Source organism: Lupinus angustifolius, chromosome LG15 (assembly GCF_001865875.1).
Source record: "Lupinus angustifolius cultivar Tanjil chromosome LG15, LupAngTanjil_v1.0, whole genome shotgun sequence".
In the NCBI taxonomy this organism is placed as follows: domain Eukaryota; kingdom Viridiplantae; phylum Streptophyta; class Magnoliopsida; order Fabales; family Fabaceae; genus Lupinus; species Lupinus angustifolius.
This window is the reverse complement of record NC_032023.1, coordinates 17,629,884-17,654,303: the sequence shown is the minus strand read 5'-3', so window position 1 is coordinate 17,654,303 and position 24,420 is coordinate 17,629,884. Positions and strand designations below refer to the sequence as shown.

At 32.5% G+C, this 24,420-nt stretch overlaps 4 protein-coding genes across 4 annotated transcripts; 1 reads left to right on the top strand and 3 right to left on the bottom strand.

Annotated features, from left to right (window-relative positions):
- Positions 402-1,469, top strand: LOC109327748 (uncharacterized mitochondrial protein AtMg00810-like). Its single transcript, XM_019560903.1, has 2 exons — positions 402-1,040; positions 1,101-1,469. Exons 1-2 carry the CDS (start codon positions 402-404, stop codon positions 1,467-1,469), a joined length of 1,008 nt encoding a protein of 335 aa, XP_019416448.1.
- LOC109328365 (ethylene-responsive transcription factor RAP2-4-like) lies at positions 738-11,291 on the bottom strand. The gene is made up of 2 exons (XM_019561799.1): positions 9,717-11,291; positions 738-749 (listed from the first exon to the last, which is right to left on the bottom strand). Exon 1 carries the CDS (start codon positions 10,800-10,802, stop codon positions 9,720-9,722), a length of 1,083 nt encoding a protein of 360 aa, XP_019417344.1. The 5' UTR covers positions 10,803-11,291; the 3' UTR covers positions 738-749; positions 9,717-9,719.
- Positions 5,123-6,274, bottom strand: LOC109327747. Its single transcript, XM_019560902.1, has 2 exons — positions 5,557-6,274; positions 5,123-5,256 (listed from the first exon to the last, which is right to left on the bottom strand). The coding sequence occupies exons 1-2, from the start codon at positions 6,272-6,274 to the stop codon at positions 5,123-5,125; spliced, it is 852 nt and encodes a 283-aa protein (XP_019416447.1).
- Positions 16,207-21,514, bottom strand: LOC109328786 (uncharacterized WD repeat-containing protein C2A9.03-like). Its single transcript, XM_019562405.1, has 9 exons — positions 21,374-21,514; positions 21,112-21,279; positions 20,117-20,203; positions 17,755-17,889; positions 17,563-17,673; positions 17,372-17,463; positions 17,189-17,294; positions 17,012-17,098; positions 16,207-16,925 (listed from the first exon to the last, which is right to left on the bottom strand). The coding sequence occupies exons 1-9, from the start codon at positions 21,512-21,514 to the stop codon at positions 16,512-16,514; spliced, it is 1,341 nt and encodes a 446-aa protein (XP_019417950.1). The 3' UTR covers positions 16,207-16,511.

Sequence of the window (24,420 nt, the reverse complement as noted above, 5' to 3'; positions counted from 1 at the left end):
ACACTTGGGAATAGGTAGATCTTCCAGCAAACAAGACTCTTATTTCTGTTAGATGGGTATATAAGGTAAAGCTCAATCCGAATGGATCCATTTCAAGACACAAAGTCAGGCTAGTTGTGAGAGGATTCATGCAGAAGGAAGGGTTGGACTACTCTGAAGTGTTTGCACTAGTGGCAAGACTATAAACTGTGAGGTTGGTCATAGCTTTCGCAAGTTGGAAATGATGGGATCTATGGCAACTTGATGTCAAGTCTGCCTTCCTAAATGGACCATTAGATGAGGAAGTCTACATCACTCAACCTCCTGATTTTGAACTCAAAGAAAGTAGAAATACAACCAAAGTATTCGAACTCAAGATAGCCTTATATGGCTTGAAACAAGCACCTAGAGCTTGGAACAAAATGATTGATGCCTTCCTAACTAGAATTGGCTTCATCAAATGTTATGTTGAGTATGGTGTCTACATAAAGAAATGTGATGATCGTGATATGATAATCATATGTCTTTATGTAGATGATTTGCTCATCACTGGAAGTAACAAAGCTGAAATTGCAGCAATAAAGAAAAGCCTAAGTAGTGAGTTTGAAATGTCTGATCTAGGCAGATTAGCATATTTCTTAGGCATTGAGTTTGTGCAACACAATGATGGCATCTTCATGCACCAGAAGAAGTACATCTTGGAAGTGCTGGAAAGATTCAATCTCCTCAAATGCAACTCTGCAGATACACCAGTTGAAGCAAACTTGAAACTTGGTGCTTGTGAAGAAGAAGCAAAGGTTGATGGCACAGTGTTCAGGCAATTGGTTGGGTGTCTGAGGTTTTTGTGTCATAGCAGGCCTGAAATTTCTTTTGGTGTAGGGTTGGTAAGTAGGCATATGAGCTCACCTAGACATTCTCATTTATTTGCAGCAAAGAGAATTCTCAGGTACTTGAAGGGAACTCTTGATCATGGTGTTTTGTTCCCTTACAAGAAATCTGAGACAAAGCAGAATGCTTTGCATCTTGAGGCTTACACAGACTCTGATTGGTGTGGGGATCAAGTGGATCGAAGAAGCACAATGGGCTATGTTTTCTTCTTAGGTAAAGCACCTATCTCTTAGTCATCTAAGAAGCAAGATGTAGTAGCACTATCAACATGCGAGGCAGAGTATATAGCAGCCTGCAATGGTGCTTGTCAAGGTGTGTGGATTCAAGCACTGATGAAGGAATTAAGCTTGAGTAATGGTGAGGCAGTGGAGGTAAAAGTAGATAACCAATCTGCTATTAACCTTGCCAAGAATCTAGTGTTCCATGGCAGGTCCAAACACATTGAAACAAAGTTCCATTATCTAAGAGATCAAGTTGCAAAAGGAAAAATCAAGCTACAACATTATGTAACAAATTTGCAGATAGCTGATGTGCTGACTAAACCACTCAAGATTGCACGATTCAGAGAATTGAGAGACAAGATGAATGTGAAGGTTTGGTGATAAAGTTTTCAAGCTTAGTGAAGAAGAAGTTTGGATTGTTAGAGTTTATATAGATTTGCAATAGTTGTTTTTGAATGATGTATTCTATGCTTTGTTAAACTTTGGATTAAGGGAGGATGTTAAAATAGTGTAATTCAAAGTTAGGTAAAGTAGTTTATGAAGTTTCTATTTTAGGAAATAATAGTTAGTTGAATTAGTTAAGAAACTTGCCATATATAGTAAGTTGAAGCTTTGATCATATTCATTCAATACAAGAAAGGCATAATCATTCTATCCATCTATCTCTTCTCTTATCAATTCTTCTCTAACATTCATGAGTAGGTCAAAATAAATTTTAAAGTTTATCTTCATTCAATCGTTATATATGGGTAATTAAATTAAAGTGACCAATATATCACCCCTTCTTGTGTGTTTTCCAAATAATGGTTATATACAAACTAACTAATATACATATAAAAGATGGAGAAAATTATGGAGATATTTTTTTGTTACAAATTATGGAGGTTTTAGTCAAAATACAACAAAATTTTACATTAATTGATTATTTCTTAATCTGGGTTAACCTTAAACAACTATGGTTTTCAAATGGAAAGAGTGAGTTATAACCTTTATGCTCTCAATAAACCATCCCTGAAATGTCAATAAGTGTTTTCAAATGTCAAGAATTGATAGACTTAGATTTTTAAAGTTTATTTTCTTATTATATATTATTTAAATATTAAGAAACTGTTAGAACTTAAGCATATAAGGAGAACCTAACCTAACCAAAAGACTAGTTTATTAGGTGGGAGAACCTTGTGGTTTAAGTACCACATTGAGTTTGATATTCTACTCATTGTGGGACTAAACTTGTTAGCACACCCCATAAAAATAGCCTTGGAAGTTTGATAGCTAAAATACAATCTGCCTTCATGAGTTCACAAACAAAAACCCGTCTTATTAGGATATTTTCAAAACGAGTAGTACTGTCCTCTAGAACAATTAATGTTGCTGCTTAAATTATTAGTCAAGTACTGTTGTGTGCTTTAATAATTAAGTTAACTAAAGCTACCAACCATATGGTTCACTTTACTGTCATGCATTATTTTTGCCATATACAGATACTGAATAATAATGGATCTCCATTGGCGTGTCAATTGGTCCCCGCATAGAAGGTCAGCATATATATCTATATATATGTACATATATATATACATGTAGATATAGATCTTGATTGTTATATGTGTATGCAATACTAATATATATAAGTAAGGTTCCGTTGATGGATGAGTTATTGGTTAGCACCTGTTTAGGAATTGAATAATTTGTTAAGTATGTTTTTATGACATGGGGATGTTGCTAAGGTTGGAGGGAGCAACATAGTGAATGTTTAGAGTTTGTATAAAAATAATTATTGCTGGTATCTATCCCTTCATTCATGGTTGACTAAAAAGGACAGGTAGAGTAAATAAGAAAGGGATTAGCTTCACAAAGATTTGTTATCCAAATGATGTCTCAAACCATGAGTTTAAAAATTAAAAAAAAATATCTTTTTTTTTCTGCTTTTGTTTCAATATCATTGATTTGGGCTATGGTTCGAGATATCTTTTGGAACCGCAAATCCTTATTTGGATTAGCTATGTATAAAAACAAATAGTTAAGCATTATAGCTTACCTTTCGGCTAACATGCATCTTGCCACTTCTTCAAATTAATTGGACAGATGTGGATATAACGAGTGAGTAATTCACTTTGGTGACTACAAAATGCCAAAGAATTAGCTTATATAAGCTGGCATCTCTTAACCTTTTTTCCTTTTGTAGAACCTTCAACTTTAGTTTTAATGGGTATTATTAGCAACATAATTGGTATAGAACACCGAAAACTCCAAAAGGTTGGAGTTTGGTTATGTACCAATTATTCTTCTTAATTGTTTTGAGAATTAAATTGTGAAAATTTTAAATTATCATTTGCTTTTTAGTTAGAGTTTTGTTTATACGAGTAGAAAAAATAATAGAGAAATGAAAAAAAGTTGATTTGTTATAAAAGAAATTGTTAAACTTTGATTATTCGAATGACATTATATTATTGCTCTTTATATTTTCTAATGTCAAAGAAAATTGGTTAATGGTTGTACAATGGATTTTCCACCCCTACCTATGTACATCTAAAAGAAATGATGAAAAAATAGCAACATTGACTCATTATTGGTATCACATTTTTCTAATGAGCTAGGTAGCCTTTGGTTTTTAACCCACCGCATCAAGACACCTAGGAACAATATCATCATCCTGTAACGCACAGAAAATAATTTTTCCTAGCTAATATTGTGTCTTCTTCCTCGATCTCTTTTTTTATGTAATATACTATGGGTAAAATTAATCTACACAAAGATACTTAAATAATGAATAATTAGCAGGAAATATCATTCTTTGAAAAGGGTGATGTAAGATGTTAAAATCTTCTCGGCTGTTAATCAACTCTCGAAATCAAATCTATTAATTTTTCATAGTCATATTTACCTTTAAATTAATTTTCCAATTTTTTTTTCTTTGATCATGGATTACGTTGATCTTTCTACCAAAAATTCGGTGATCTAAACGGCCCGTTACTAAAAATAATTGGTTAGTTCCAAAGGGAACTTCGCCATTAGGGAGGCACACACTCCATTCTACCTAGGTCAGAGTGCCTAACAATTTGGAGAGGGGAAATGAGGAATCTTTATCACTCATCTAATCTTTGCGGAATTTACTCTTTCTTTTCTTTTTTTCTTATGTTATTATATTTCTATTCATGCTCAGCGAATCCCTTTGCTAGGGAAAGATGAATTTGGTTATGATAACGTTTTAAACCTTGATTATATATGTTTATGAACATTCTCATTTTATTTATGGCTATGCTCAATGATGTGAGAAGAAGTTAGTCTAGGATAGATAATTTAGTTTAGTTCATGTTGTATATTCCAAGTGTGAAGAAATCTGTCATTTTATAAAAAATTGATAAATTGATGAATATATAAGTGGATGGACTCATAGACTTAATGTTCGTTTTTGACTAAGATGTGGTTTCACATGTAATTATATGCTCTCTTTTTTCACTTTGCCTATAGAAGAATTGTATAGTTAATGGATGAAAATATTTCACTTAGCCTATGGATAAAAATCTTTCACTTAATAGTCCATGGAAGAATGACTCAGGAATGAAAATCTCCTAACAATTTATGTAGTATTTCCTTAAATTCCATAAAGCCTTGTGATCTTGTTTAGTTGTTTTGATCAAGTTATTAGGCTTGTTAATTGTGTAGAGTAAGGTTTTTCATCCAAAGAGTTTGGTCTTAATCATTTTGAGGAATTTGAAATTTAAGAAAACAAATTGTACTACGGTCATAAAATCAAGGGTAATTTAAAGTTAAAGATTGCAACGTCGATTGCTTTTGATGTTTGTTTTATGTTCATTAATTTTTCATCATTCCATCTCGTATCACAATTAGTTTGAAAATTGCTAAGTTTGTGAGTGGATTCCAATTTCAAATTTTCAATGGACGATTATGTTCTCACCGTTTTCATACATCTCATGCAGTGAATTTTTACTATTGATTTTATTTTCCATATTATTTCCATTTAGGGTAATAGACAAAATTGTATTTGGAATAATTTGAATAAAATTAAGAGATATCTAACCATCCTGATCTTGATTTGAGCCATCTGAAAATACTTCAGGATTCTCAGTATCCTTATCCTTTGGGCTTAGCCCGTCATCATAGCTTGTGGGTCTTACGACACAACCTGGTCCTTTATGAGTTATGACTTCTGATTGAAACATATTACATCATAAAATTTTACATCGCGTGAATCTAGAAATTAGAAAATTTAACAATTACAAAGGGAAACAACAAATTTTTGTTGTTCACGTTAGTTGCTTTTGTCTACACTTGTGTCCTAAATACAAGTTTAGAGATCATTCAAGGAACAAAATAAAAAAGAAAGGCCTAAGCAACCGTTTTAATTTCCTCCTACATAGCATAAGCTATTATAAAACGACGAGGATGTTGCAATGGTTCAAAACAAACAACTAGAGCCGATTAGTTTTACATTGTTGAGAAAGTATACGAGTGTTCTTCGCCAACGTATCCACTTTCACTTGGCACATAACATCGTATGTCATTGTCCCACTATGGAAATACCACATCTTCATTTGTGCATGGACTTTAATGCTTAAGGTGAATTTGACATTCACTTTCTTTTTCTTGTTTGACATGCTTTTATCTACCTCTTTAGGTAAACCACCTTTTGAGGCTTTCATAGCCAATCGAAACTCCTTTGAATTATCACGGGCTTGAAAGAAACTAGGGTAAGCTCCTGAAGCAATTTCTCTTTGCTTTAAAGAGAGGGAAACGTCACCTCCTTCTTTATAATTGATGCCTACGTTGGAGTTTGGATTGTTGACTTTTAATGTGATGTTGTATATAGGGTTGGTTGAGTTTTTGAGTTGAAAACGTTGAATAGAAAACCTAGGACTCTTTGGCTTCAATACAATGGAGAAAAGGCCACCAACTATGGCTCCAATAATAATAAGAATAACGATGAAAACAATTAAACAAACACAACACCAACAACTGCATGATCTCTTCTTGTCCTTCCCCGGAGAATTCCGATAACTCTCAGCTATTCGAGCGTTCTCCGGTGGAGGAATGCGGTAGATTTGGTCCTTTGGGACCTGTACCACATAGGTCCCAGGGCCAATGTAGGGTACCTGTAGTTTGGGGCTACCCGGGTCATAAGGTTGAGGATGAGGTGGTGGTGGCGGCGGTAGGATCCGCTCCTCCATATGGGGAGCGGTGGGCAGAAGATAAAGAAGAGGGAAGAGAGGTGCAAGAACCTGGAGATGTTATTAGGAGAGGAAGACTTGGACGTAGTTTTTGCATGGGGACATGAAAATGGTGTTAGTGTATGCATTATGCATGGTAAGGATAACATGTGATTGAGAGAGAGAAAGGGGTTAACCTTTGGTTGAAAATGAAAGAATGGAGAGATATCCCAATATTAGGTAAGGTTTAGATTTAGAGGTTCTTTAATGGATCAAAATATGTCACTTAAGTAAAGGTCCGTAGATAATTAGTTCCTAGAGCTGCTCTGATTTTTCTAAATTCTTGGGATTATAAAATTACAATTTGAAAATATTTTTTACATTATAAATCTTGATTCATTCAATTCCTACTCCAACTCGACCATAGTGAGCATCAAAATTCAATTGCAAAACTAAACTCTGATTTCCTTTTTTCTGAATATGTGTCTGTGTAGTATTGAATGCTAAAATTCCTTTAGTGTAAATGATAAAAACTAGAACGATCTCATTTGCCACGAAATTTGTAACTCAACTTACTAGAGCCTAGACCTATATATGCTTGCTAGTGGTGAAATTGATATATCACATACTGATTTTTTTTTAACAAGGATACTTTCCGGTAATTGAGTTTGGAAAGACAAAAGTTTGTTTCTCTTCATTTTTTCAATAGCAAAAATGTAATATATGATAAATAAAAAATAAAAGTGGTATTACATATTATAGTTTACTTGTTATTGTGTAATACTTACCTCTTTAATAATGGAGAGGGTCTTACTCTTAAACATATTTAATATCCCGATAGGTTCATCAATGACAAAACCAGGCGGGTCCTAATATTTTATGGGTTCAATCCAAAATAAAAAATGGGATCCTTACTAGATAGACATGTAATAGTGCTCACTCAAACGAGCACAATTAAATGTTTACTATCATCTACTTTTAAAATTCTATTTTTAATAGTTTTGGTTCAAGCAAACAAAAAAAAGAACGTTGCAATGTTAATAATTGCTTGCAAGATTCCAATTAATCATATTATCAAATTGTAATTAAAAGAACGTCACAATTACATGTTGTTATGTGTGTGGTACTGAAGAATTTGTATCACTCTTCTAGGAATAAAATAAAGTTGGGCCCTTGAATTATTAGGCCCTTTGCTGGGCACATCCCCTAGGTGCAGGCCTTGGACAAATCCAAGATATTACATTGGATATCAATCCTCCCCTTCACCCTACATGAATGAAATTGATCTTCCTTTCATGGGAAACAAGTCCAATATTCTTTGTTTTATATTCTGACCAATTGAACGCAGAAAAAAAAAATTACGGTTCTAAATCACAACTCATACTCTATATGACAATACAATTGCACGGTTAGGGTCCATTCGAGTTATGATTTTTTTACTGTCATCAATAATTTTGTTAGTGATTTCATACTTGTTAATTATCAGCATCATCCTCTGTTTTCGAACAAGGATGCTACGGTACTTTCCAAATGATGATTTCTTGTTTCTCCTTTTAATTTTAATTGTACAAATATTATTTTTTTTCATTTTTTTAATACTTATTCTTTGTTTTCATTGTCCCTGATCAAGTTTTTAAAGTTAAGAAATGGAATAAATGCACGTGCTCACATCCATAATTAGTTGGTGTTTGAATGAGAGGGTATAATCACTATAATAAATATCAATAATAGAATAATAAACTATGTAAATAAATATTTTTGCAAACCAAAATAACACGTAAATAAATAATATGATCATGTCTTTTGTCCAGAAAAATATGTCACTCCATATGACATCTGTTATGATTGGATGAGAAAAATGTATTTAAGTTAAAAAATAATAATAATTATGTATTTTAAATAACCATAGTACCCACGCTTTATTTGTTTTATGCTTGTATTTTACTCCTAACCATGTGTGTTTGTAGGTAACTTTGTGACCAAGAGCATGGTACCTTGTCTAAAGCCAAGTCCGATGTTCATTGAATTTTACGGCAAGTCATTGGATTCCCCACTCCCAAGCTAGCCAAGCACGTTGTGCTTTTGATTTTTCATGAGAAACCCTTTCTAAACTCGAATTTTCAACTTTAAAAAAAATGAATTGATATTTATGCAGACCTATGAGGAACAAAAATAAAAGAAAATTATAAAATGCTTTCTCACCGTAACACGGAAACGGAATGAGCTGTTTAAGAGTGAATCATAGAGCCACATACAGCGAAGCATGACAAGGACGCACGTTACTGCTTTATTACCTTTTCTTTTTCACCTTACAAAAATTTGTCATCACGAGCATCTCATTGTCCCTGCTAAGGACATAAACCTCGTCCTCGTGTTTTTTCCTTCAACGCATACCCTTTATCTCTCCACTAATATCATTAATGGAACTCAAGTAACTAATCTCATCTACTTAAAATCTAATTATTAAAGCTATGGCCATGCATGGAAAACGAACAATTAATGCTTTTTTTAATTGAACTTCTGAATGGAAAATAAATACAACTTTTCTTTCAAAAGAAAATGTCATAAGGAATGGAGGGGTAAAGTGCAAAACAAAGCTTCATGATTGTTTTCTCTTGCTTTGGAGATATATTCTACGCGCCTGGTTGCATTTAAAGGATGAGGCAACGAATTAAGGTCCACTTGCTTTCGTGCACATAACAAACAAACATATGAAAGCATTGTGAATTTGAGCCCAACTTATCAAGATCATCATACTCCATTTTCGGATTAGAATCAACCTTAAATTATGAAACTTACTTGTGAAAGAAAGCTTGGGTTAGAGATCTCACTCCCTTGGGAAAATGGGGTTTTCCCCATATGTATAGAACTATAGATGTTAAAGCCCGTACGGTTTATCAAGTTAGTCTTTTTTCTAATCACTCTAAGTAAACAAATAAAAAATGTTACTATTTGTAACTTAAATTCATATCAAAATTGGAAGGTGTCAAAAGTGTAAATTTAAATTGTACTACTATAAATAACATTGATCTAATCTACACAAATTGAGTGATCCTTTCCACCAGAATTGTAACGGATGTAGATGGAATAAACTTGTATTTTCGGTGGAAAGCTAACATTTAAGAAAATCAACAATATACAATACCATGAAAAACTAGTACAATATTCATATATCATTGATGAAATACAAGCAGAGAATTGAATTACAGCTATAATATAATAGTTCCATATTAATATATTCTCCCTGGCCCAGCAAGAAAAAACCAGCTATGGCCAAAGGTAGAGAAATTTACACCATAAAAATATTGACAGAATATGAACTATGCAAATCCTAGGAATAACCCTGCAATTGCCAAAAATTCCATTGCAATGGTCACCTTAAACACTAAACAACTACCAGATATACTAGTACAAGATTATCTGAGACTCTTAACTAATAAAACATGTTACATATATATGAGACACTTCACAGAGAATCCCAATCAATCTCATAAGAAGGGTACTTTTGCAAATTTAAATTATCCGAAGGACCTTCCCACTGAGGCTCATTAACATCAGCAAATGTAAGATCTGAAAGGGGTGAAGAACCTTCAGATCCTTCACTCTCTGTCATCACTGAAGACAAAGAGAAAGTTTCCACCTTGCAAGAGTTCTCCTCCAATCCCTTCACATCAAGTGACACAGATTTTTCTGGCTGAGCCATCTTAGAACCAAGTTTTGATTTTGATCTCTTTGAAGAGATCACAGCCTTAGACTTCTTCTCTGACTTCCCTTGTTTTTGCATATCAGCCAAGCCTTCACAAATAGCTTGAAGCTTCGCATCAACAGAGGAATGAAGAGGCTTGTACTCACCACCAAACTCATCACCAACACAAGAACCTTGGTGCTTAAGATTTGGAAAGTTGAGCCTAGCAAAGTCACCTCTGAGCTTATAAGCAGCTTTATCATAAGCCAAAGCAGCTTCTTCAGCAGTGTCAAAGGTACCAAGCCAAAGCCTCGTTCTATTTTTTGGTAGTCTAATCTCAGCAACCCATTTTCCCCAGTGTCTTTGCCTCACCCCTCTGTATAGCTTTATGGGTTTTGGTGGTGTACCCACAAGCTTCATTGGGATAGGCTTAGGACTAAGGAAATTGAAAGTTGTGTTGTTTTGCTGAAAGTTTTGCATATTCTGAAGATGGATCTGAGCCTGGATCTGATTGATCTGAGAAGGGGTTAAGTGATTGAGGCCAAGTAGAGAAGAAGGAGAAGAAGAACATAATTGCTCAAAGCCAATAATATTTTGGCTATTGTAAGAGCTTTCAATTGGGTGTTGAGTTGGGATAAAAGAAGAGGAATTGAAGTAAGTAGGAGAAGGAGTGTTGTAAGAGTAAGAAGAAGAAGTAGAAGGTTGAGGTGAGTTTGAGAAAGGTGATGATGAAGAAAAAGAAGGTGAAAGTGAAGGGGTTGAAGTTGGGGAAGGACTTTTCATAAAAGTTTCAAGAACTTCCATTAACTCACCCCTGAAAGGATCTGAATGAAGCTGTGACATGTTGTTGAACAAATCCATCATAGATGCAGTGACAATTAACCTGAAAATTTATCTAGAACTGAAAATAACAGGTATGATAATCAAAATAAAAAACAAATCTTTTTCTACAATAAGGATGAAAGAGATTTAAAATAGACAACCTCTTTGAACCCAATAAAGATCTTTAACAAAAACAAAAGCCGAGGGATCAAAAACAACCCTCTTGGCTAATTTCGAAGAAGAAAAATCAAAAACTGGATCTCGATTCTGAAAAAACCTGGCTTTCTAGAAAAAACCTTCAAAGTTTGCTTCTTTAGATTAATTTGAAAGACAAACCCAAAATCGTTTTTGAAAGACAGATTATTAACAGAAAGGGATTCAGAGAAGCGGGGTGTTACAGAAAGGGGGAAGGAGAAGAAGATTATAGAAAGATCAGGAACTACACAAATCAAAAGCTCTCAAATAAAAATAGAAAAGAAAATTATTTGTGAGAATCTCTCGCCACTCTTGATTTTGTCTTTCAGGATCTCACTCCATTATATAGCACTTTATCACATGGATTACCACTGTTAAATTAAATAGTTAATTCCCTAATTATCGCTCGTGATTAAGGGTTAGTTCGGAATCTCACAGTGATTAAGGTACAAGCCAATTGGAGATGGACACGTCCACCTTGATAAGGACACGTGTCCATTGAATAACTGGCAGGTGTCGGGGTTTTAACATTGTCATTGTCTTTTCCTTTGTCGTTGAGCATGTTGACCGTATCAGTAATAGCTCAACCAGTCATGTTCTTGAGTACATCAGCTGAGTTTGAAGTTTCAGCTACGAAATTTATTTCACTTTAAATAAATAGATAAATCGAGTATCATTTTATTAAATTCAATTGATATTAGTTGATATGTAGATATAACTTAATTTAACTGTTTTATATTTCATGTTTATTGGTAAAATAGGCTCGGTGATCTACATAATGTGATTACCTTTTTGTAATATATTATACTGTATTTTAGTCTTTACTAACATTTTGTAATTAAAGTTTGTTAAAGATTTGATTTTGTATTGTATATGAAAATAAATTTATGAGAGAAACATAAATATACTCTTTACGTTAAAGTCTTTAGTTTTTTTTACACTTTACGTTAGCTAGTTTTGCCTGCTCTGGTTGATTGTGTCAGGTTTTTATTATTAGTCTAATGTGAGCCATACAAAATTATTAACTTTGAAGTCCAAGCCAACTAAACTACTTTAGATTGCTTCATTGTCAACCTTATTTATAGAGTTTAAAATCTATGTATTATTATGGTAAAGTTTTCTATATTGTTAGTATAATATTTATTATTAATTTATATTATTGGTGTTTTACATATGAATGATGGATGACAATTATAATATCAATGTATACATATTAAATCAATTTTATAATTCTTTTCGATTCCCTCCATTACACACTTCCTTATTCTTTTAACCAATTGGTGATAAGGTTGAGTATCCAATACACCTTACACCATTAGATCAACATTCACTAGTGCACTAACAAAATTGAGAAGTGTTCATTTTTTCTCTCTTTTAGTTTTGGAGGAGATAGTGGATAAGCTTCTTAATTCGTTAGGGTGATTATCAATTAGTATTGGGCTATTTAAGTTAATTAATACTTGAACCAACAAGGTTATGCTCAAGCACTTCTGATTTTTCAATATTATTTAGCTTAGATTGGAAAAGTTCTCTCTTGTAGCTGTAACTACCAACTAGGGATAAGGGATAGGTCATAGTACTAATTTAGAATTAATTTAGAATCCAAACAGAGGAATGAAGGGTCTAGATTGAGAAGAATGGATACTGGAGGCCAGCCAAGCAATTTTGCAAGCTATCATCCACAATCATAGTCACAATTTAATATCTAACCCAATTCAGATAACAACAAAAAGGAAAAAAACTCGTAATAAAGATATTGTCTAGTAATATATTATTGTCTTATGACTGGTTATGGTGATTAATTAAGCAAATAGAAAAAGTGGCATATGTACAAAAAAGTTGTTGATTGCGGAAGTAATAAGCATGCTTGAAAATGAAAGATAGGTAAGGTAGCTTAAAAAAGTGAGATTGGTAAGTGGGGCCGTTAGTTGAACAGAAATTGACGAGATGTAAGGGAGAGGGACTGTTACCGGAGTGGAGCCCATATAGTGGAGGTACCTACTGGCTCATAATTGAATAAAATTCGATATCGGAGAGAGAAGTATATGAAAAAACAAAAAAAAAATGAAATGACATTTATTTATAAGAGATTATATTTTTATCCTTAAAATTAAAATTAAAAGCAAAATAAATATTTCCTTCTTCATTGTTGGAGAAGACTCGAAATGATCGTAGCAAGTTTACACTACAAATTTCGAAACTAATTATCCACTGTATTAAAAGTTCAAAACTATCAATTAACTTTCTGGACACTCAAAGTGAGTTATTTATCAAAATCTAGATGATTAAAAAAAACTATTTATAAAAATGAGACGTTCCCAAATCAACCAAAATTTTAAATTATTTATGACATGTGTGAAACACCTATTATGTATTTACTTTTTTAAAATGTTTCTGATTTTAAAAAAAAAAAGATGGGACAAGTGCTGCATGTGCAGGATTGACCCCCTATTTTCGTTTTTAAATCATACATTTTTTATGAAGGGATCAATTCTTGTATTTTTTTGTATCTCAATGTTCTAATAAAAAATTGACACATATATAAAATGAAAAAGAAAAAAATATAAAATAATATTTTTATATAATTTGGTAGAGTATGATTGAGGATATTGGAACAGTAAGTTTTATAAGAAAAAACTAATACCAAATAGGTGTTTGACACACGGCATAAAAGTTGACTGACGTATAAATAATTTGACAAGCAAATTTTTTGACTAAGTCGATAAGATTATTTTAAAACTACTCCACTTAAATAATTAGTTTTAAAATGTGCATTATTTGAATAGATTCCTTCCTCATTCAAGTGTTTCAAGGCAGCTTTGCCTTTTCACAATGAAAATCTAACCTTTTAATTATTTCCATAATGTATTCAAAATAGCCTTTCTTGCTGATCCAGGTTGTTTAAGACTACAATTGCCTGAGATACCATTTGCTAAAAAACTTGGAGGATGCAATGGAAGCCACAGTACTTCGTTTTCATATATTATTTTCTTCATTCTTATTAATCAAAATATTATGTTATCATTATATTCATGTACCCAATCACGTTAAATCGTTGTATTGCCAAAAAAATAAATTCTTAGTCCGTAAAGCAGACAATTTTTAGACAAACGGGGGACTAAGATGAATAAGTTTAATATATTGACTAAATTCAAAAAGTAAATTTATGGGGCAAAAACATTCGATTCTAAAAAAATCAATGATACATATAATAAGTCTGTGTAAATATCACAATATTTATCAATTTTGGCCATTTATCTCTGCTTTATTGTAAAATATCACAATATTTATCAAGTGAAGTTATACACATTAATTAAGGCACTGGAGTTGTTGACTTCTGGGGTAATTTGATGGGATAACGATATGTTGGTAAAACTTGTAGATTTGAAAGATCTCGTTTACATACTTCAGCGGCAAGATTCAAGAACACCATGGGACCAATTCTAATTCAAAAGGCGCAGTTTACCATTTCAACTCAAGAGCTGCCGACACTTGATTCTTTCCTAGTATATTGTTGGAGAGTTATGGTGTAAAGTTGCGTCATTTCATGTGTTATTGTTTATAATTGATTGAAAAAAATTATTTTAATTTTAAAATTTTAATGATTAAGTTTTTTCATCAATCACAATCAATGGTATATATAGTCATTCACTCTTTTAGACAGAAGATGTCCACCAGTGTGGTTGTCTCACCGTCAAACTGTCCCCCTTAACCATGGTCCTATCATTTTCAACATGCTACCCATCCTAAAACCTGTAAGGCTATAACTATAACTCCTCTACACTTCCTGAAATTGTAATATGTTATAGTATAATTACTCAAAACCAAATCCTTTACATTGAAGATGAATGATATATTAATTATTTAAAGTTAGATGACTTTATCTAATAATTTATCCAACAAATATATGAAGTTGAAAAATGTCAACTTCTCTACCTTCTTGGGTTAAAAAAAGCTTAGCTTATGCACCGGACCAAATAAGTAGAGTGACAAAGGAAAGAAAATGAAAGTGAGAAAGAAACGGAAGGTTAGGACTTAGGAGAAAGTGGAATGAATAGGGAGTGCGTTGAATGCATGAGGTAGGTGGAGTTAGGAAGAGTGAATTGTTATGAATGGGTTAGAATAATTTAGCCAAAAAAATTTGAAAGTGGGGTGTGTTTATTTCATTTGGTGGAGGTGGTTGAATTTCATTTCCACATGGTCTCTTGACGAAAAACAAAGGCTATTATATATTTAAAAAAATAGATAGAGATGTTGGAGCATGCAAGTAGAATTGAATAAATTATCCCGTGGTCTTGATCGCATGAGTTTATTCTAAAACATTAATATATCATCTTCTAAACTATGCACTTGCTAGGCAATGCTTTTGTGGGTCACTTTCTGTATATGCATATTATTGTGTGAATTTTTTTGTACTACCGAGAGTATCTCTGCGAGATTCATAGTTGTACATCCTAACAAATGTTGCTCTCATATATTTGTTGTATACAGTTTGCAGTAAATAAAGGAAAATTAAATATAGTTACTATCAAATCTATCCCTTTGATAAGTCTAATGTAATGGAACATCAAAAGGAAAAGGGGGTTTATCACTTTCTTATATGACTTCAAATTCTTGAGCATGTAGGTATCTCTGTTAGGCGTCACTCGTCAGCCATGGATTTCAACTTTGTTGATAAGGGCTTCAAGGTTATCGAATCAATGTCAATTCTCTCTTTGCTTTTTTTGCCACTAAAATATTTCATCTCAAAATTTGGATACCAAACCCATTTTATCGGGAGCACATATGTTATCTCTTACTATTTTGTGTCACTCTTAACAGGAGGTATGATTAGTCAGAAAAATATTTAATAATTATAGTTTTAATTCAAATAATTTTTTTCAACCAATAAAAGTTAATAGTACAGATACAAAAGGTGAAAGAGCAGATGTGTACTCATCTTTATCAGCCTTGGAACACTTGAAAGCTTCATTCACATAAATTGTGTAAGCAAAGAGATTATCGATCCGGCGGATAAATATACTCATTCTGTTTAATTTTCTGTTTTTTGGTCAACTTTATCAAAATTACAAATTTTCTTCATTAAAATATATTAATATAAGAAGAAAACTATACTGAGGGAATAGATTAGAGATTGCACATAGGGGTGCAAGTTCACCACAGAATGTCAAGTATTTACATTGTGTGCTTTAGACAAAGTTGCATAGTGCACTCACAAATTCACTACAAACTGCCAAGCAGATGGGAAATATAAACTTACGGCAATATATTGCTTGATTCTATTGTTTCTGATATACAATAGCAACCATTAACCAAAAAAGGTTTATACAAAGATAAAACCTATAATCAATTCGGACTCTCAACCAAAAAAGGGAGAAGGATAAAAAAAACATTCACAGAAGTAGAGCTTCCTAGAGCCAAAATTTACAACTTGCTTCAACAGAAATACAGCCCTATGGAAATATTTAAAGTTTAAACATATCTGAAAAAACCTTCCCTGGATATATATGCAGATGGAGTAGCACGTTTCACATCTTGAAGGCACTCTGCTACAAATTAAAACATGGAGTCCATATAATTGTATTGATGTCTTCTGGTGAACTCTAACAAGCTACCATAGGTGCGGTCAGCAATACCAACAAATAGAGCTTCAGTGTCCGGGCTAAAGGATATACCAGCAATTTCACCAAACAGGTCTATCTCTTGACCTTGTGCATAACCAGACTTTGAATCGAATATATGGACGAAGTCTGCTGGTTCAGCCATGGCCAAAAACCGCCCATCCGATGTGAAACTTAATGCTCTTATCGCACCCATTCTTCCTCTCAATACAGCTATGGACTGTGAAAGATTTCTTATGTCCCACAGCCTGCACGTTGTGTCCTGATTCCCAGTAGCCAATATTTGTCCATCTGGGTGCCAAGCTGACGCGAAAGAATAGTCCAAGTGCCCTTTTAGGCTCGCAGTAACCTGGGATAAAAATGAAAAAAGAAATCAGAAACTAAATAACACATCAAGGATACTTGCCCCCAAACGCAACTGCAAATTAAACATACCTTCCCGGTGTTACCATCAGCTATCAAGCACTCAGTACTGTCCCCAAGAACAGCTAACAACTTTCCATCTGGACTAACAGAAGTATTCTGTGAAAGACATTATGTGAAAACAATTGTTACTAGTATTACTAGAGATGAAGATTTGTAGTAACAGTAATATCAGATGATGACACTCACATTAACGGACCAATCATATTTGAAACAACCAAGAGAAGAAAACTTCTCTGCATCAAAAACTCGAATTTTGGAATCATTATTTGCTGCAACGACCCTCAACGATCCACTGCGAAGTAAAGTTTTAGTTGAAAAGGAAACCAAGATTAAAATTTCAAACATAAGGTTCTGCATATAGCTGCTTACGTTGGATTACGGTAAACATCTACAGCATTGGTTATGGCACTATCATCTGTACTTATTTTACTGCAGAATGCAACTCCAGAGTGATTCAAATTCTGGTTGAAAATTATTTCACATATTAAAATGGGGAATCTATATAAGTGCATGCATACCTGATTATTTGATTGAAAGAAAGAAATCATGATCTACCCTACCTTGCAAATAAGCTCACCATGAAAACCACCTGCCACAATCAAATTTTCTCTGACGGTCATGGTGCTTACTTGAACTCTAGAGACAGGCTGAACTACGAATCCAGGATGCTTCTGCAAAAGAACAAAACAACACTCAGATCCAACGACTTCAATACAAAAGAAACACATCTGATCAACTAAGTATCTACGTACAACGGTTGGAACAATCGGTTTGGCCACATTAAGCACTTCTTTACCATTTCGCTGTAAAGAGGACCAATGCATCACCGAGTAGTTTTGCATAAGGTATACATCATGTTTTGATGTTGCACATAACAGATTCCTCAGCTGCAAAGACAAGAAACATACTGTTGACATCAATATCAAAACCCAACTGGGAAAAGGAAAGAGAAATATACGATTATGTTAAAACAAGCTACAGATATAAGTATATAATTCTATAGAAAACTAGCACCACATTCCCAAGTGGAACATGACCTGTGATCAGAAATGATTCTATCAGTATTAATTAGTTTAAATGTTAGATTATTAGGGTACTTCACATCAAAGGGTATCACAGTATAAAGTTACTGTTACAACAATAACCATACCTCTGTCCTACTTGATGGAGTCCGGTTACATGAACAACATCATAGCGCTCTATCATAAATTATGTTCATTGACAAAAATATTGATCTCTGAGTTTTTCTTAGTCATTTCGCCTATGGTTTTTCTTGGTCTCATTCTTCTTATAGGAATTGGATTAGCCTCCATTTGTTCTACTCTCCTTACGGGGCTTCTACATGTCTCCTTTACACATGTCCAAACGACCTAACGCATGATTCTACCATTTTTTCTACAATAGAAGAAACTCCAACTTTCTCTCTAATGCATTCATTTATAATTCCTATCTTTACTACTGTGTCCACTCATTCGACGCAACATTCTCATCTCTGTTACATGGAGTTTATTCTTTTGTTCACATTTTATCGCGTAACATTCAATCTCATATAACATTGCAGGTCATATAGTCATATAGTCGTGCAGTACAACTTTTCCTTAACCTTAAGTGATACATTTTTATCACCACATATGACACCTGAAGTGTTTCGCTATTTCATCCAACCCACTTGAATCAATGGTTCACATCTCTGTCAATTTCTACATCATCTTGTATAGTTGACCCAAGATACCTAAATATAATGACTTGTGGTATGATATGATCCTTAATAGTTGCCTCTATCTATAATAGGGTTTGTTGGTCTCTTGCTGAACTTACACACCATATATCCATAAAGTTATTGTTAGTACGATGATTTTTATCATTTCAGGTTTGCACTACTACTTGACCTAGATCGTTAGTATATATAGAGACATGAGATCAGTTTAAATATAACAAAATCTCTTCCCTTTCCATGCTAATACCAAAGTTTCACACTAGATATAGTCCACGATGACTGAATTCTGCAATCCTATTTTTCTGAACTGGGTCATAGAAAGGCTTTCTACCAAATGAAGTATGCCTTATCTTACAACAGCTCTTCAGGTAATAGACTAACAATGTAGAAAAATAATTTAATAACAGCAACTTAAGAAAAAATATTCTATATATAAGCAAGATCCTACAAATACACAGCCCAATATGAAGAGGCAATGTCCCTCTTGATAAGGATAAATCAATGCTAACTAATAACAGATATTGTTACAGCCCTCTCATGTGGTCAGATATTTTCCTACCATACCAAAAATTACGTCCTCCCAAGCTGCTCACTTCCCACCTGCTTTAATAAAGAAAGAAATACAAGGCCTAAATGCAGACACTGATTAACCAATAAATAAAATTACAGAAACAAATAATGTTATACCAGTACATGGACAGATATATATCAGTTACAAATCGAATGATTGCGTAAAATGTATGATTGAATGAATGATAATGCGTAATTGTGTGAAACAAGCATGGAATCCAAAATTATTCAGGAAGCAGGAAAGAGCAAACATCAGGATGCATAATGGGGAGTGGATCAAATGTCATGAGATAGAAAGATGCCACACAAGGTTAATTGAAATTTTTACCACATAGCTCTAAAACCTACAATATTATAAAGAACGGTAAAATGTCAGAACTAAATGTAGCAAATATGATAATGTTGCATTGATGAATGAACGCTAGAGAAGATAGAATTAGGAATGAGTGCATTTGGAAGTAAATTGGAGTAGCTCATTTTATGAAGAAAAAAAATGGTAGAATTGTGTCTTAGTTGGTTTAGGCATTATGGATGAGACTCTTAGAAGACCTAGAGAGAGGAGATCAAATGAAGTTTAATTCAATCTAGGCCAAAAAATCCCAGGCGAAACAATTAGAGGAAAGATTAAGATATGATAGAGAATTATAGTGTTGTTCTACCCCACTAGGCCTAGTTATTGTTGTTGATGGCCTTTAGCTTAAGAACTACTAAGTAAGTTACTAGTGTGACAGAGGCTTTCACATTGACAAAATGTAGTCTGTCCCACCCACTGAAACTATAAGGCTTTGACATTTATATAGCTAAGCAAAGATGAGCAAAATCTCTACCTGAAAATGCACAATTGTGGATTTGACAAGCCTGGTATTGAACTGGAAATCGTAGTAGGTATTCCCTTTCTGCACTTCTAAACACTCCTGTCAATCAAGATGAAAAAATGAAATAATTGACATGATAGGAAAAAGAACTAGGCCTGTTTGTCTAGGTTATAAAAATATGTTTTCAAAGAATATTTTATAAAAAGCTGAATTTTAGCGTGTTTTTCTTTTTACAAATAAATACTTTTAGTATAAACCCGACCAAACAAGCATATCAGTGTTAAAAGCAATTTCTTCAAAACATTTTTTTTTTACAAAAAACCTTTTCTTTGGAATTATTTCTTAAGAAGATCACTCACCAAAAAAATATTACTTATAAAATATTAATGAGTTTAATATATTTAGAGGACATCCTCCACCAAGTATTTTCATTGACATGTGTTTAAATAAAATATTTTCAATAATCAGAAGCTACTTTGAATAAAATATTATTGAGCTAAGTAGCTTTTTAAGTAAAAAATGATTTGTTTATTTTTAAAAACAAAATTATATTATGCTTTGCCAAAATCTACATAAGCTGAATGATTTGTTTACCCCAATCTAAAAAATCACTATTTTAAGGTTAAACAAACCCACTCAAAAGTGGTTTTTAACCCCATAAAACCTAACATAAATGTCTTAATCCTAAACAAAGACTAAGTGGGACACTTATTGGTCTATTGGTGTATGTCTCTGAGTCGTACTGGTAAACCAAAAGGTCAAAGCTTAGACACATGTGCCCAACTAGTTTCTTAATCATAGAGTGGGGGAATATTGCTTATACAAAAGAGAAAAAACTTGCATGAAGATACAACACATCACATTTTATGCTTTTTGATGTTGTTATTTTTGACTAAATTTTAATTGGAATTAAAATTTTATTGTGCTTGTAAAATTTGATTGGTTGTCTCGAGTACAAAATAAGCGAGTGGTAATCCCATAAAACAAATGTAAAAAAAGGAACTGACCTTATCCAGATTCTCACGAGAGCGAGAGAGATTCTCATAGTTCGTGTACTGCTTCAATCGATTCTCACGGTACTCGTCTCTGCTATAATTGAGCCTCTCCCATGGAATCCCCTGTATATCTTTTCCATTTCTAGCATCCAAAGCTGATGTCTCACTCTTCACCTTACTCTGCAACAATATTCCAAATCCAAAGAACCAATCATCATCTCCAACACTTCCAAAAAACAAAAACGACAAAAAATATATTGCAAAACAAGTATACCATTTCAAAATCATCTTCAAACTCGGGTTCAGAAGAAGAAGAATAGTCAGAATCAGAGTTTGAGTCAGGATAAAAATCACTTTCGTCTTCTTCGAAGTAATCGAAAACGTACTCAAGGTCATCGTTGTTGAAGTGTTCCATGTTAAAAAGTGAGGGTTTTGTGAAAGTGAGAGAAGATTTAGAAGGAAGGAGTTGAACTTATAAAGTAAGTTACAGAGGAGTGGGCCCTCTTAGGTGGCAAACTGGCAATAGAGGGAGTGGAACCCGTGGGCTTCGTTTTACGTTAGCACGTTAGAGAATGATTAAGTAACACATTTTGATTAGCTTGATACACCATTGGAGCAATATGAGATCTTTGTCCCAAGCATGTTACCACCACAACCACTTACTTTGAGTTGGTGAGTAATTACTAATATTATTATTTAATTGCTTTAAATGAAATGAGGATTAATGAAATTTGAAAGAGTTATAATATATATAATGATAATGTAAATAATTTTACACAATAAATTTATTATTTATCATTTATTTATATTATTTTTATATAGAGTTATTAATAACTAAAAATGAATGATAAATAATATAATAATAATATAAAAACTATTATAGTATAATGATATTTTTTTAAAGTTGAAATCGTATTCCAAAGAAGGAAAAGTAATATTTTCTTTTAAAATTAAAATAAGATGGTGTAGAAATCATATATTGCGCAACGTTTTCATGCAGAGAGGGAATGAAACTTGAGATGACATCTATACCTGATTAGAGAGTTGAGTATTCGATGTGGATGTTAATATGTGACATGAAATTTGTTTTAGCAGTTCATATTTTAATTATTTTTAACCAAATAATCTAAAAATCATCAAATACCCCTTTCCCTTCCATATTTTAGTTGTTTGGTTTTCTCTTCTTTTGTTTGGTTGTGCAAAAAGTAAAAGGAAGAGAGAAAAATATGAATAAAATTACATAAACTCTTCAAATAAAAAAGTCACATTTACAACATTATTATTTTTACTACTTTGTTTTTAGCATGTACTATTAGAAACATTTAGGATAAACTTTGATATTTATTTTGAAAATCATTCAATAAATAAGAAATATTAAACATATTTGATAACATAATATTACTGAACATAAATTGTCATTTCAGTGGTTATACATAAAATATGTGATACTCATAACAAAAAATATTTGGTCATTCTCAAGAGAAAATGAGTTAAGAGAAGAGAGAAAATTTTGAGAACAAAAATAAAGTGCATTATAGTCATTTGAATAAAAATCTCTCTTTTCCTTCTCTTTCCCCTCACATTTGGGGTGAATTTTTTTTAGCATGGGACTCACTTCTTTTTTCCATCCTCTTCTTTTTCTTTGTCAGCCGAACAAGGGAAAAGTGTTTTTTCATTATCTTTTTCTTCCACCCCTTTTCTTTCCTTCCATTTTCAGCAAAACCAAACATAGCATTAGTCTATAGTTTTATAACATTAATCATAGGGATGATAAAAGAATCGGATTCATGAGTACATACAATAATAATCTATTAGGGAAATAGATTCAATGGTACACATAATATGAGTACTCATATATTTATAAATTTATTTTAGTTAAATATTTTATATACATTAATTTTTTTTTATTATTATAAATTTATATATTATCTAATTTATTATTATTTTATAATATTTTTAAGGATGAGAGAAGAATCATAAATTTTCATATACATATTTTATTATTCATATGATAATTATTTCTGTATATTAATTTTTAAAAAATATAAATATATAATTAAAATTAAAAATTCATATACTACTCATCCATCAATATTATATGTGCAAGTACATATAAATAGTATATGAAGATGGGTAAACACTACTAACACATCTTCATTTAGATTGTCATCCCTACTTAACTACCTTATCATATCATTTAATGAAGAAATAGTGAATTGAAATTTTGTCACTATTTCTTGTAGGAAAGTTTTTTTATTGAAGAGAAAGCTAGCAAAAAAACATTACCATTTTTTATTCCCCTTATGGGATGTTATCATGTAACCAAACCATGGAGAACAAAACTTCACCCTCATTCTTTCCTTTCCTTTTCACATCGACTCTACGACTCATCACCAATCAAAACTCAAACCAACTTGCACGTGTTCTTACTTCATGATCAGAGGATGCTCACAAGTTGGTTGGAAAGTTCAAGAGCATCATCAAACTCCACATATTTTTGTCTTTATATCATCAAATGAACCATATGTGATATGTGAGGTTGATTGTGAAATCTATTCGAAATCTATTTATAATTGTGAGACCTATCTATTTTTTAAGTCATGCACATGAAATGATATAAAATATCATAATATTATGTGAGACTCATCTAAGTATCACTGGTAATGATGTGATTTGATATGAGCTAAGATTTCATATAATAATTTATATTGTTCTCACTTGATGTTTCTCCAGTGATGTTAAGTTTTTATTACTTTTCAGTTAGAGTGTAATTTGTATGAAAGGTTTGCGTAAATATTTATATATAAGATTTTTATATAGTAATTACATTGTATAATGCATACATCTTTTTTTCTAGAAGAAATTGAAAATAAGTTAATTTAAAAAGTTTTACTTGATTGAATCTATTTATCTGAAAGACTTTTTCAAATATACAACCCGGATAAAGATTAGAAAGAATGGGGAGTAAAAAATAATCATGGAAAAAATATTTTAGGTTCCAATTATAGAGTTTAAAAAAATATTACTTATTGTGAAATAACTTCAAATTATGGAAGAAATTTGAGGATAAATTTAAGAAAATAAACTAACATCAAGCATGGTTAAAGGCAGTCTTTTAAATTTTTGAGTAATAATTTTACTAAATAATTTGAATTCATTAAAGATATGCATAAAAGATGAAGCATGGTCCCAATTTCCATCGAGCCAATGATCGGTTGCATGTGGAAGTAGCAGTGAAGTTAGGATGACAAAAAAAAAAACCCTTATCCACGTATAAAACTCATACGGGTACGTGTATGAGTCACAAACGGGTACCTGCGA

Coding starts and splice junctions, on each gene's coding strand:
- LOC109328786 (XM_019562405.1), bottom strand. CDS start 21,514: ATGGAACACTTCAACAACGATGACCTTGAGTACGTTTTCGATTACTTC. Junction 21,280..21,373: donor TTGAAGATGATTTTGAAATG/GTATACTTGTTT, acceptor ATATTGTTGCAG/AGTAAGGTGAAGAGTGAGAC. Junction 17,295..17,371: donor GATGTTTACCGTAATCCAAC/GTAAGCAGCTAT, acceptor TTTACTTCGCAG/TGGATCGTTGAGGGTCGTTG.
- LOC109327747 (XM_019560902.1), bottom strand. CDS start 6,274: ATGGAGGAGCGGATCCTACCGCCGCCACCACCACCTCATCCTCAACCT. Junction 5,257..5,556: donor TACGTTGGCGAAGAACACTC/GTATACTTTCTC, acceptor TGTTTCAATCAG/AAGTCATAACTCATAAAGGA.
- LOC109327748 (XM_019560903.1), top strand. CDS start 402: ATGATTGATGCCTTCCTAACTAGAATTGGCTTCATCAAATGTTATGTT. Junction 1,041..1,100: donor CTGATTGGTGTGGGGATCAA/GTGGATCGAAGA, acceptor CCTATCTCTTAG/TCATCTAAGAAGCAAGATGT.
- LOC109328365 (XM_019561799.1), bottom strand. CDS start 10,802: ATGATGGATTTGTTCAACAACATGTCACAGCTTCATTCAGATCCTTTC.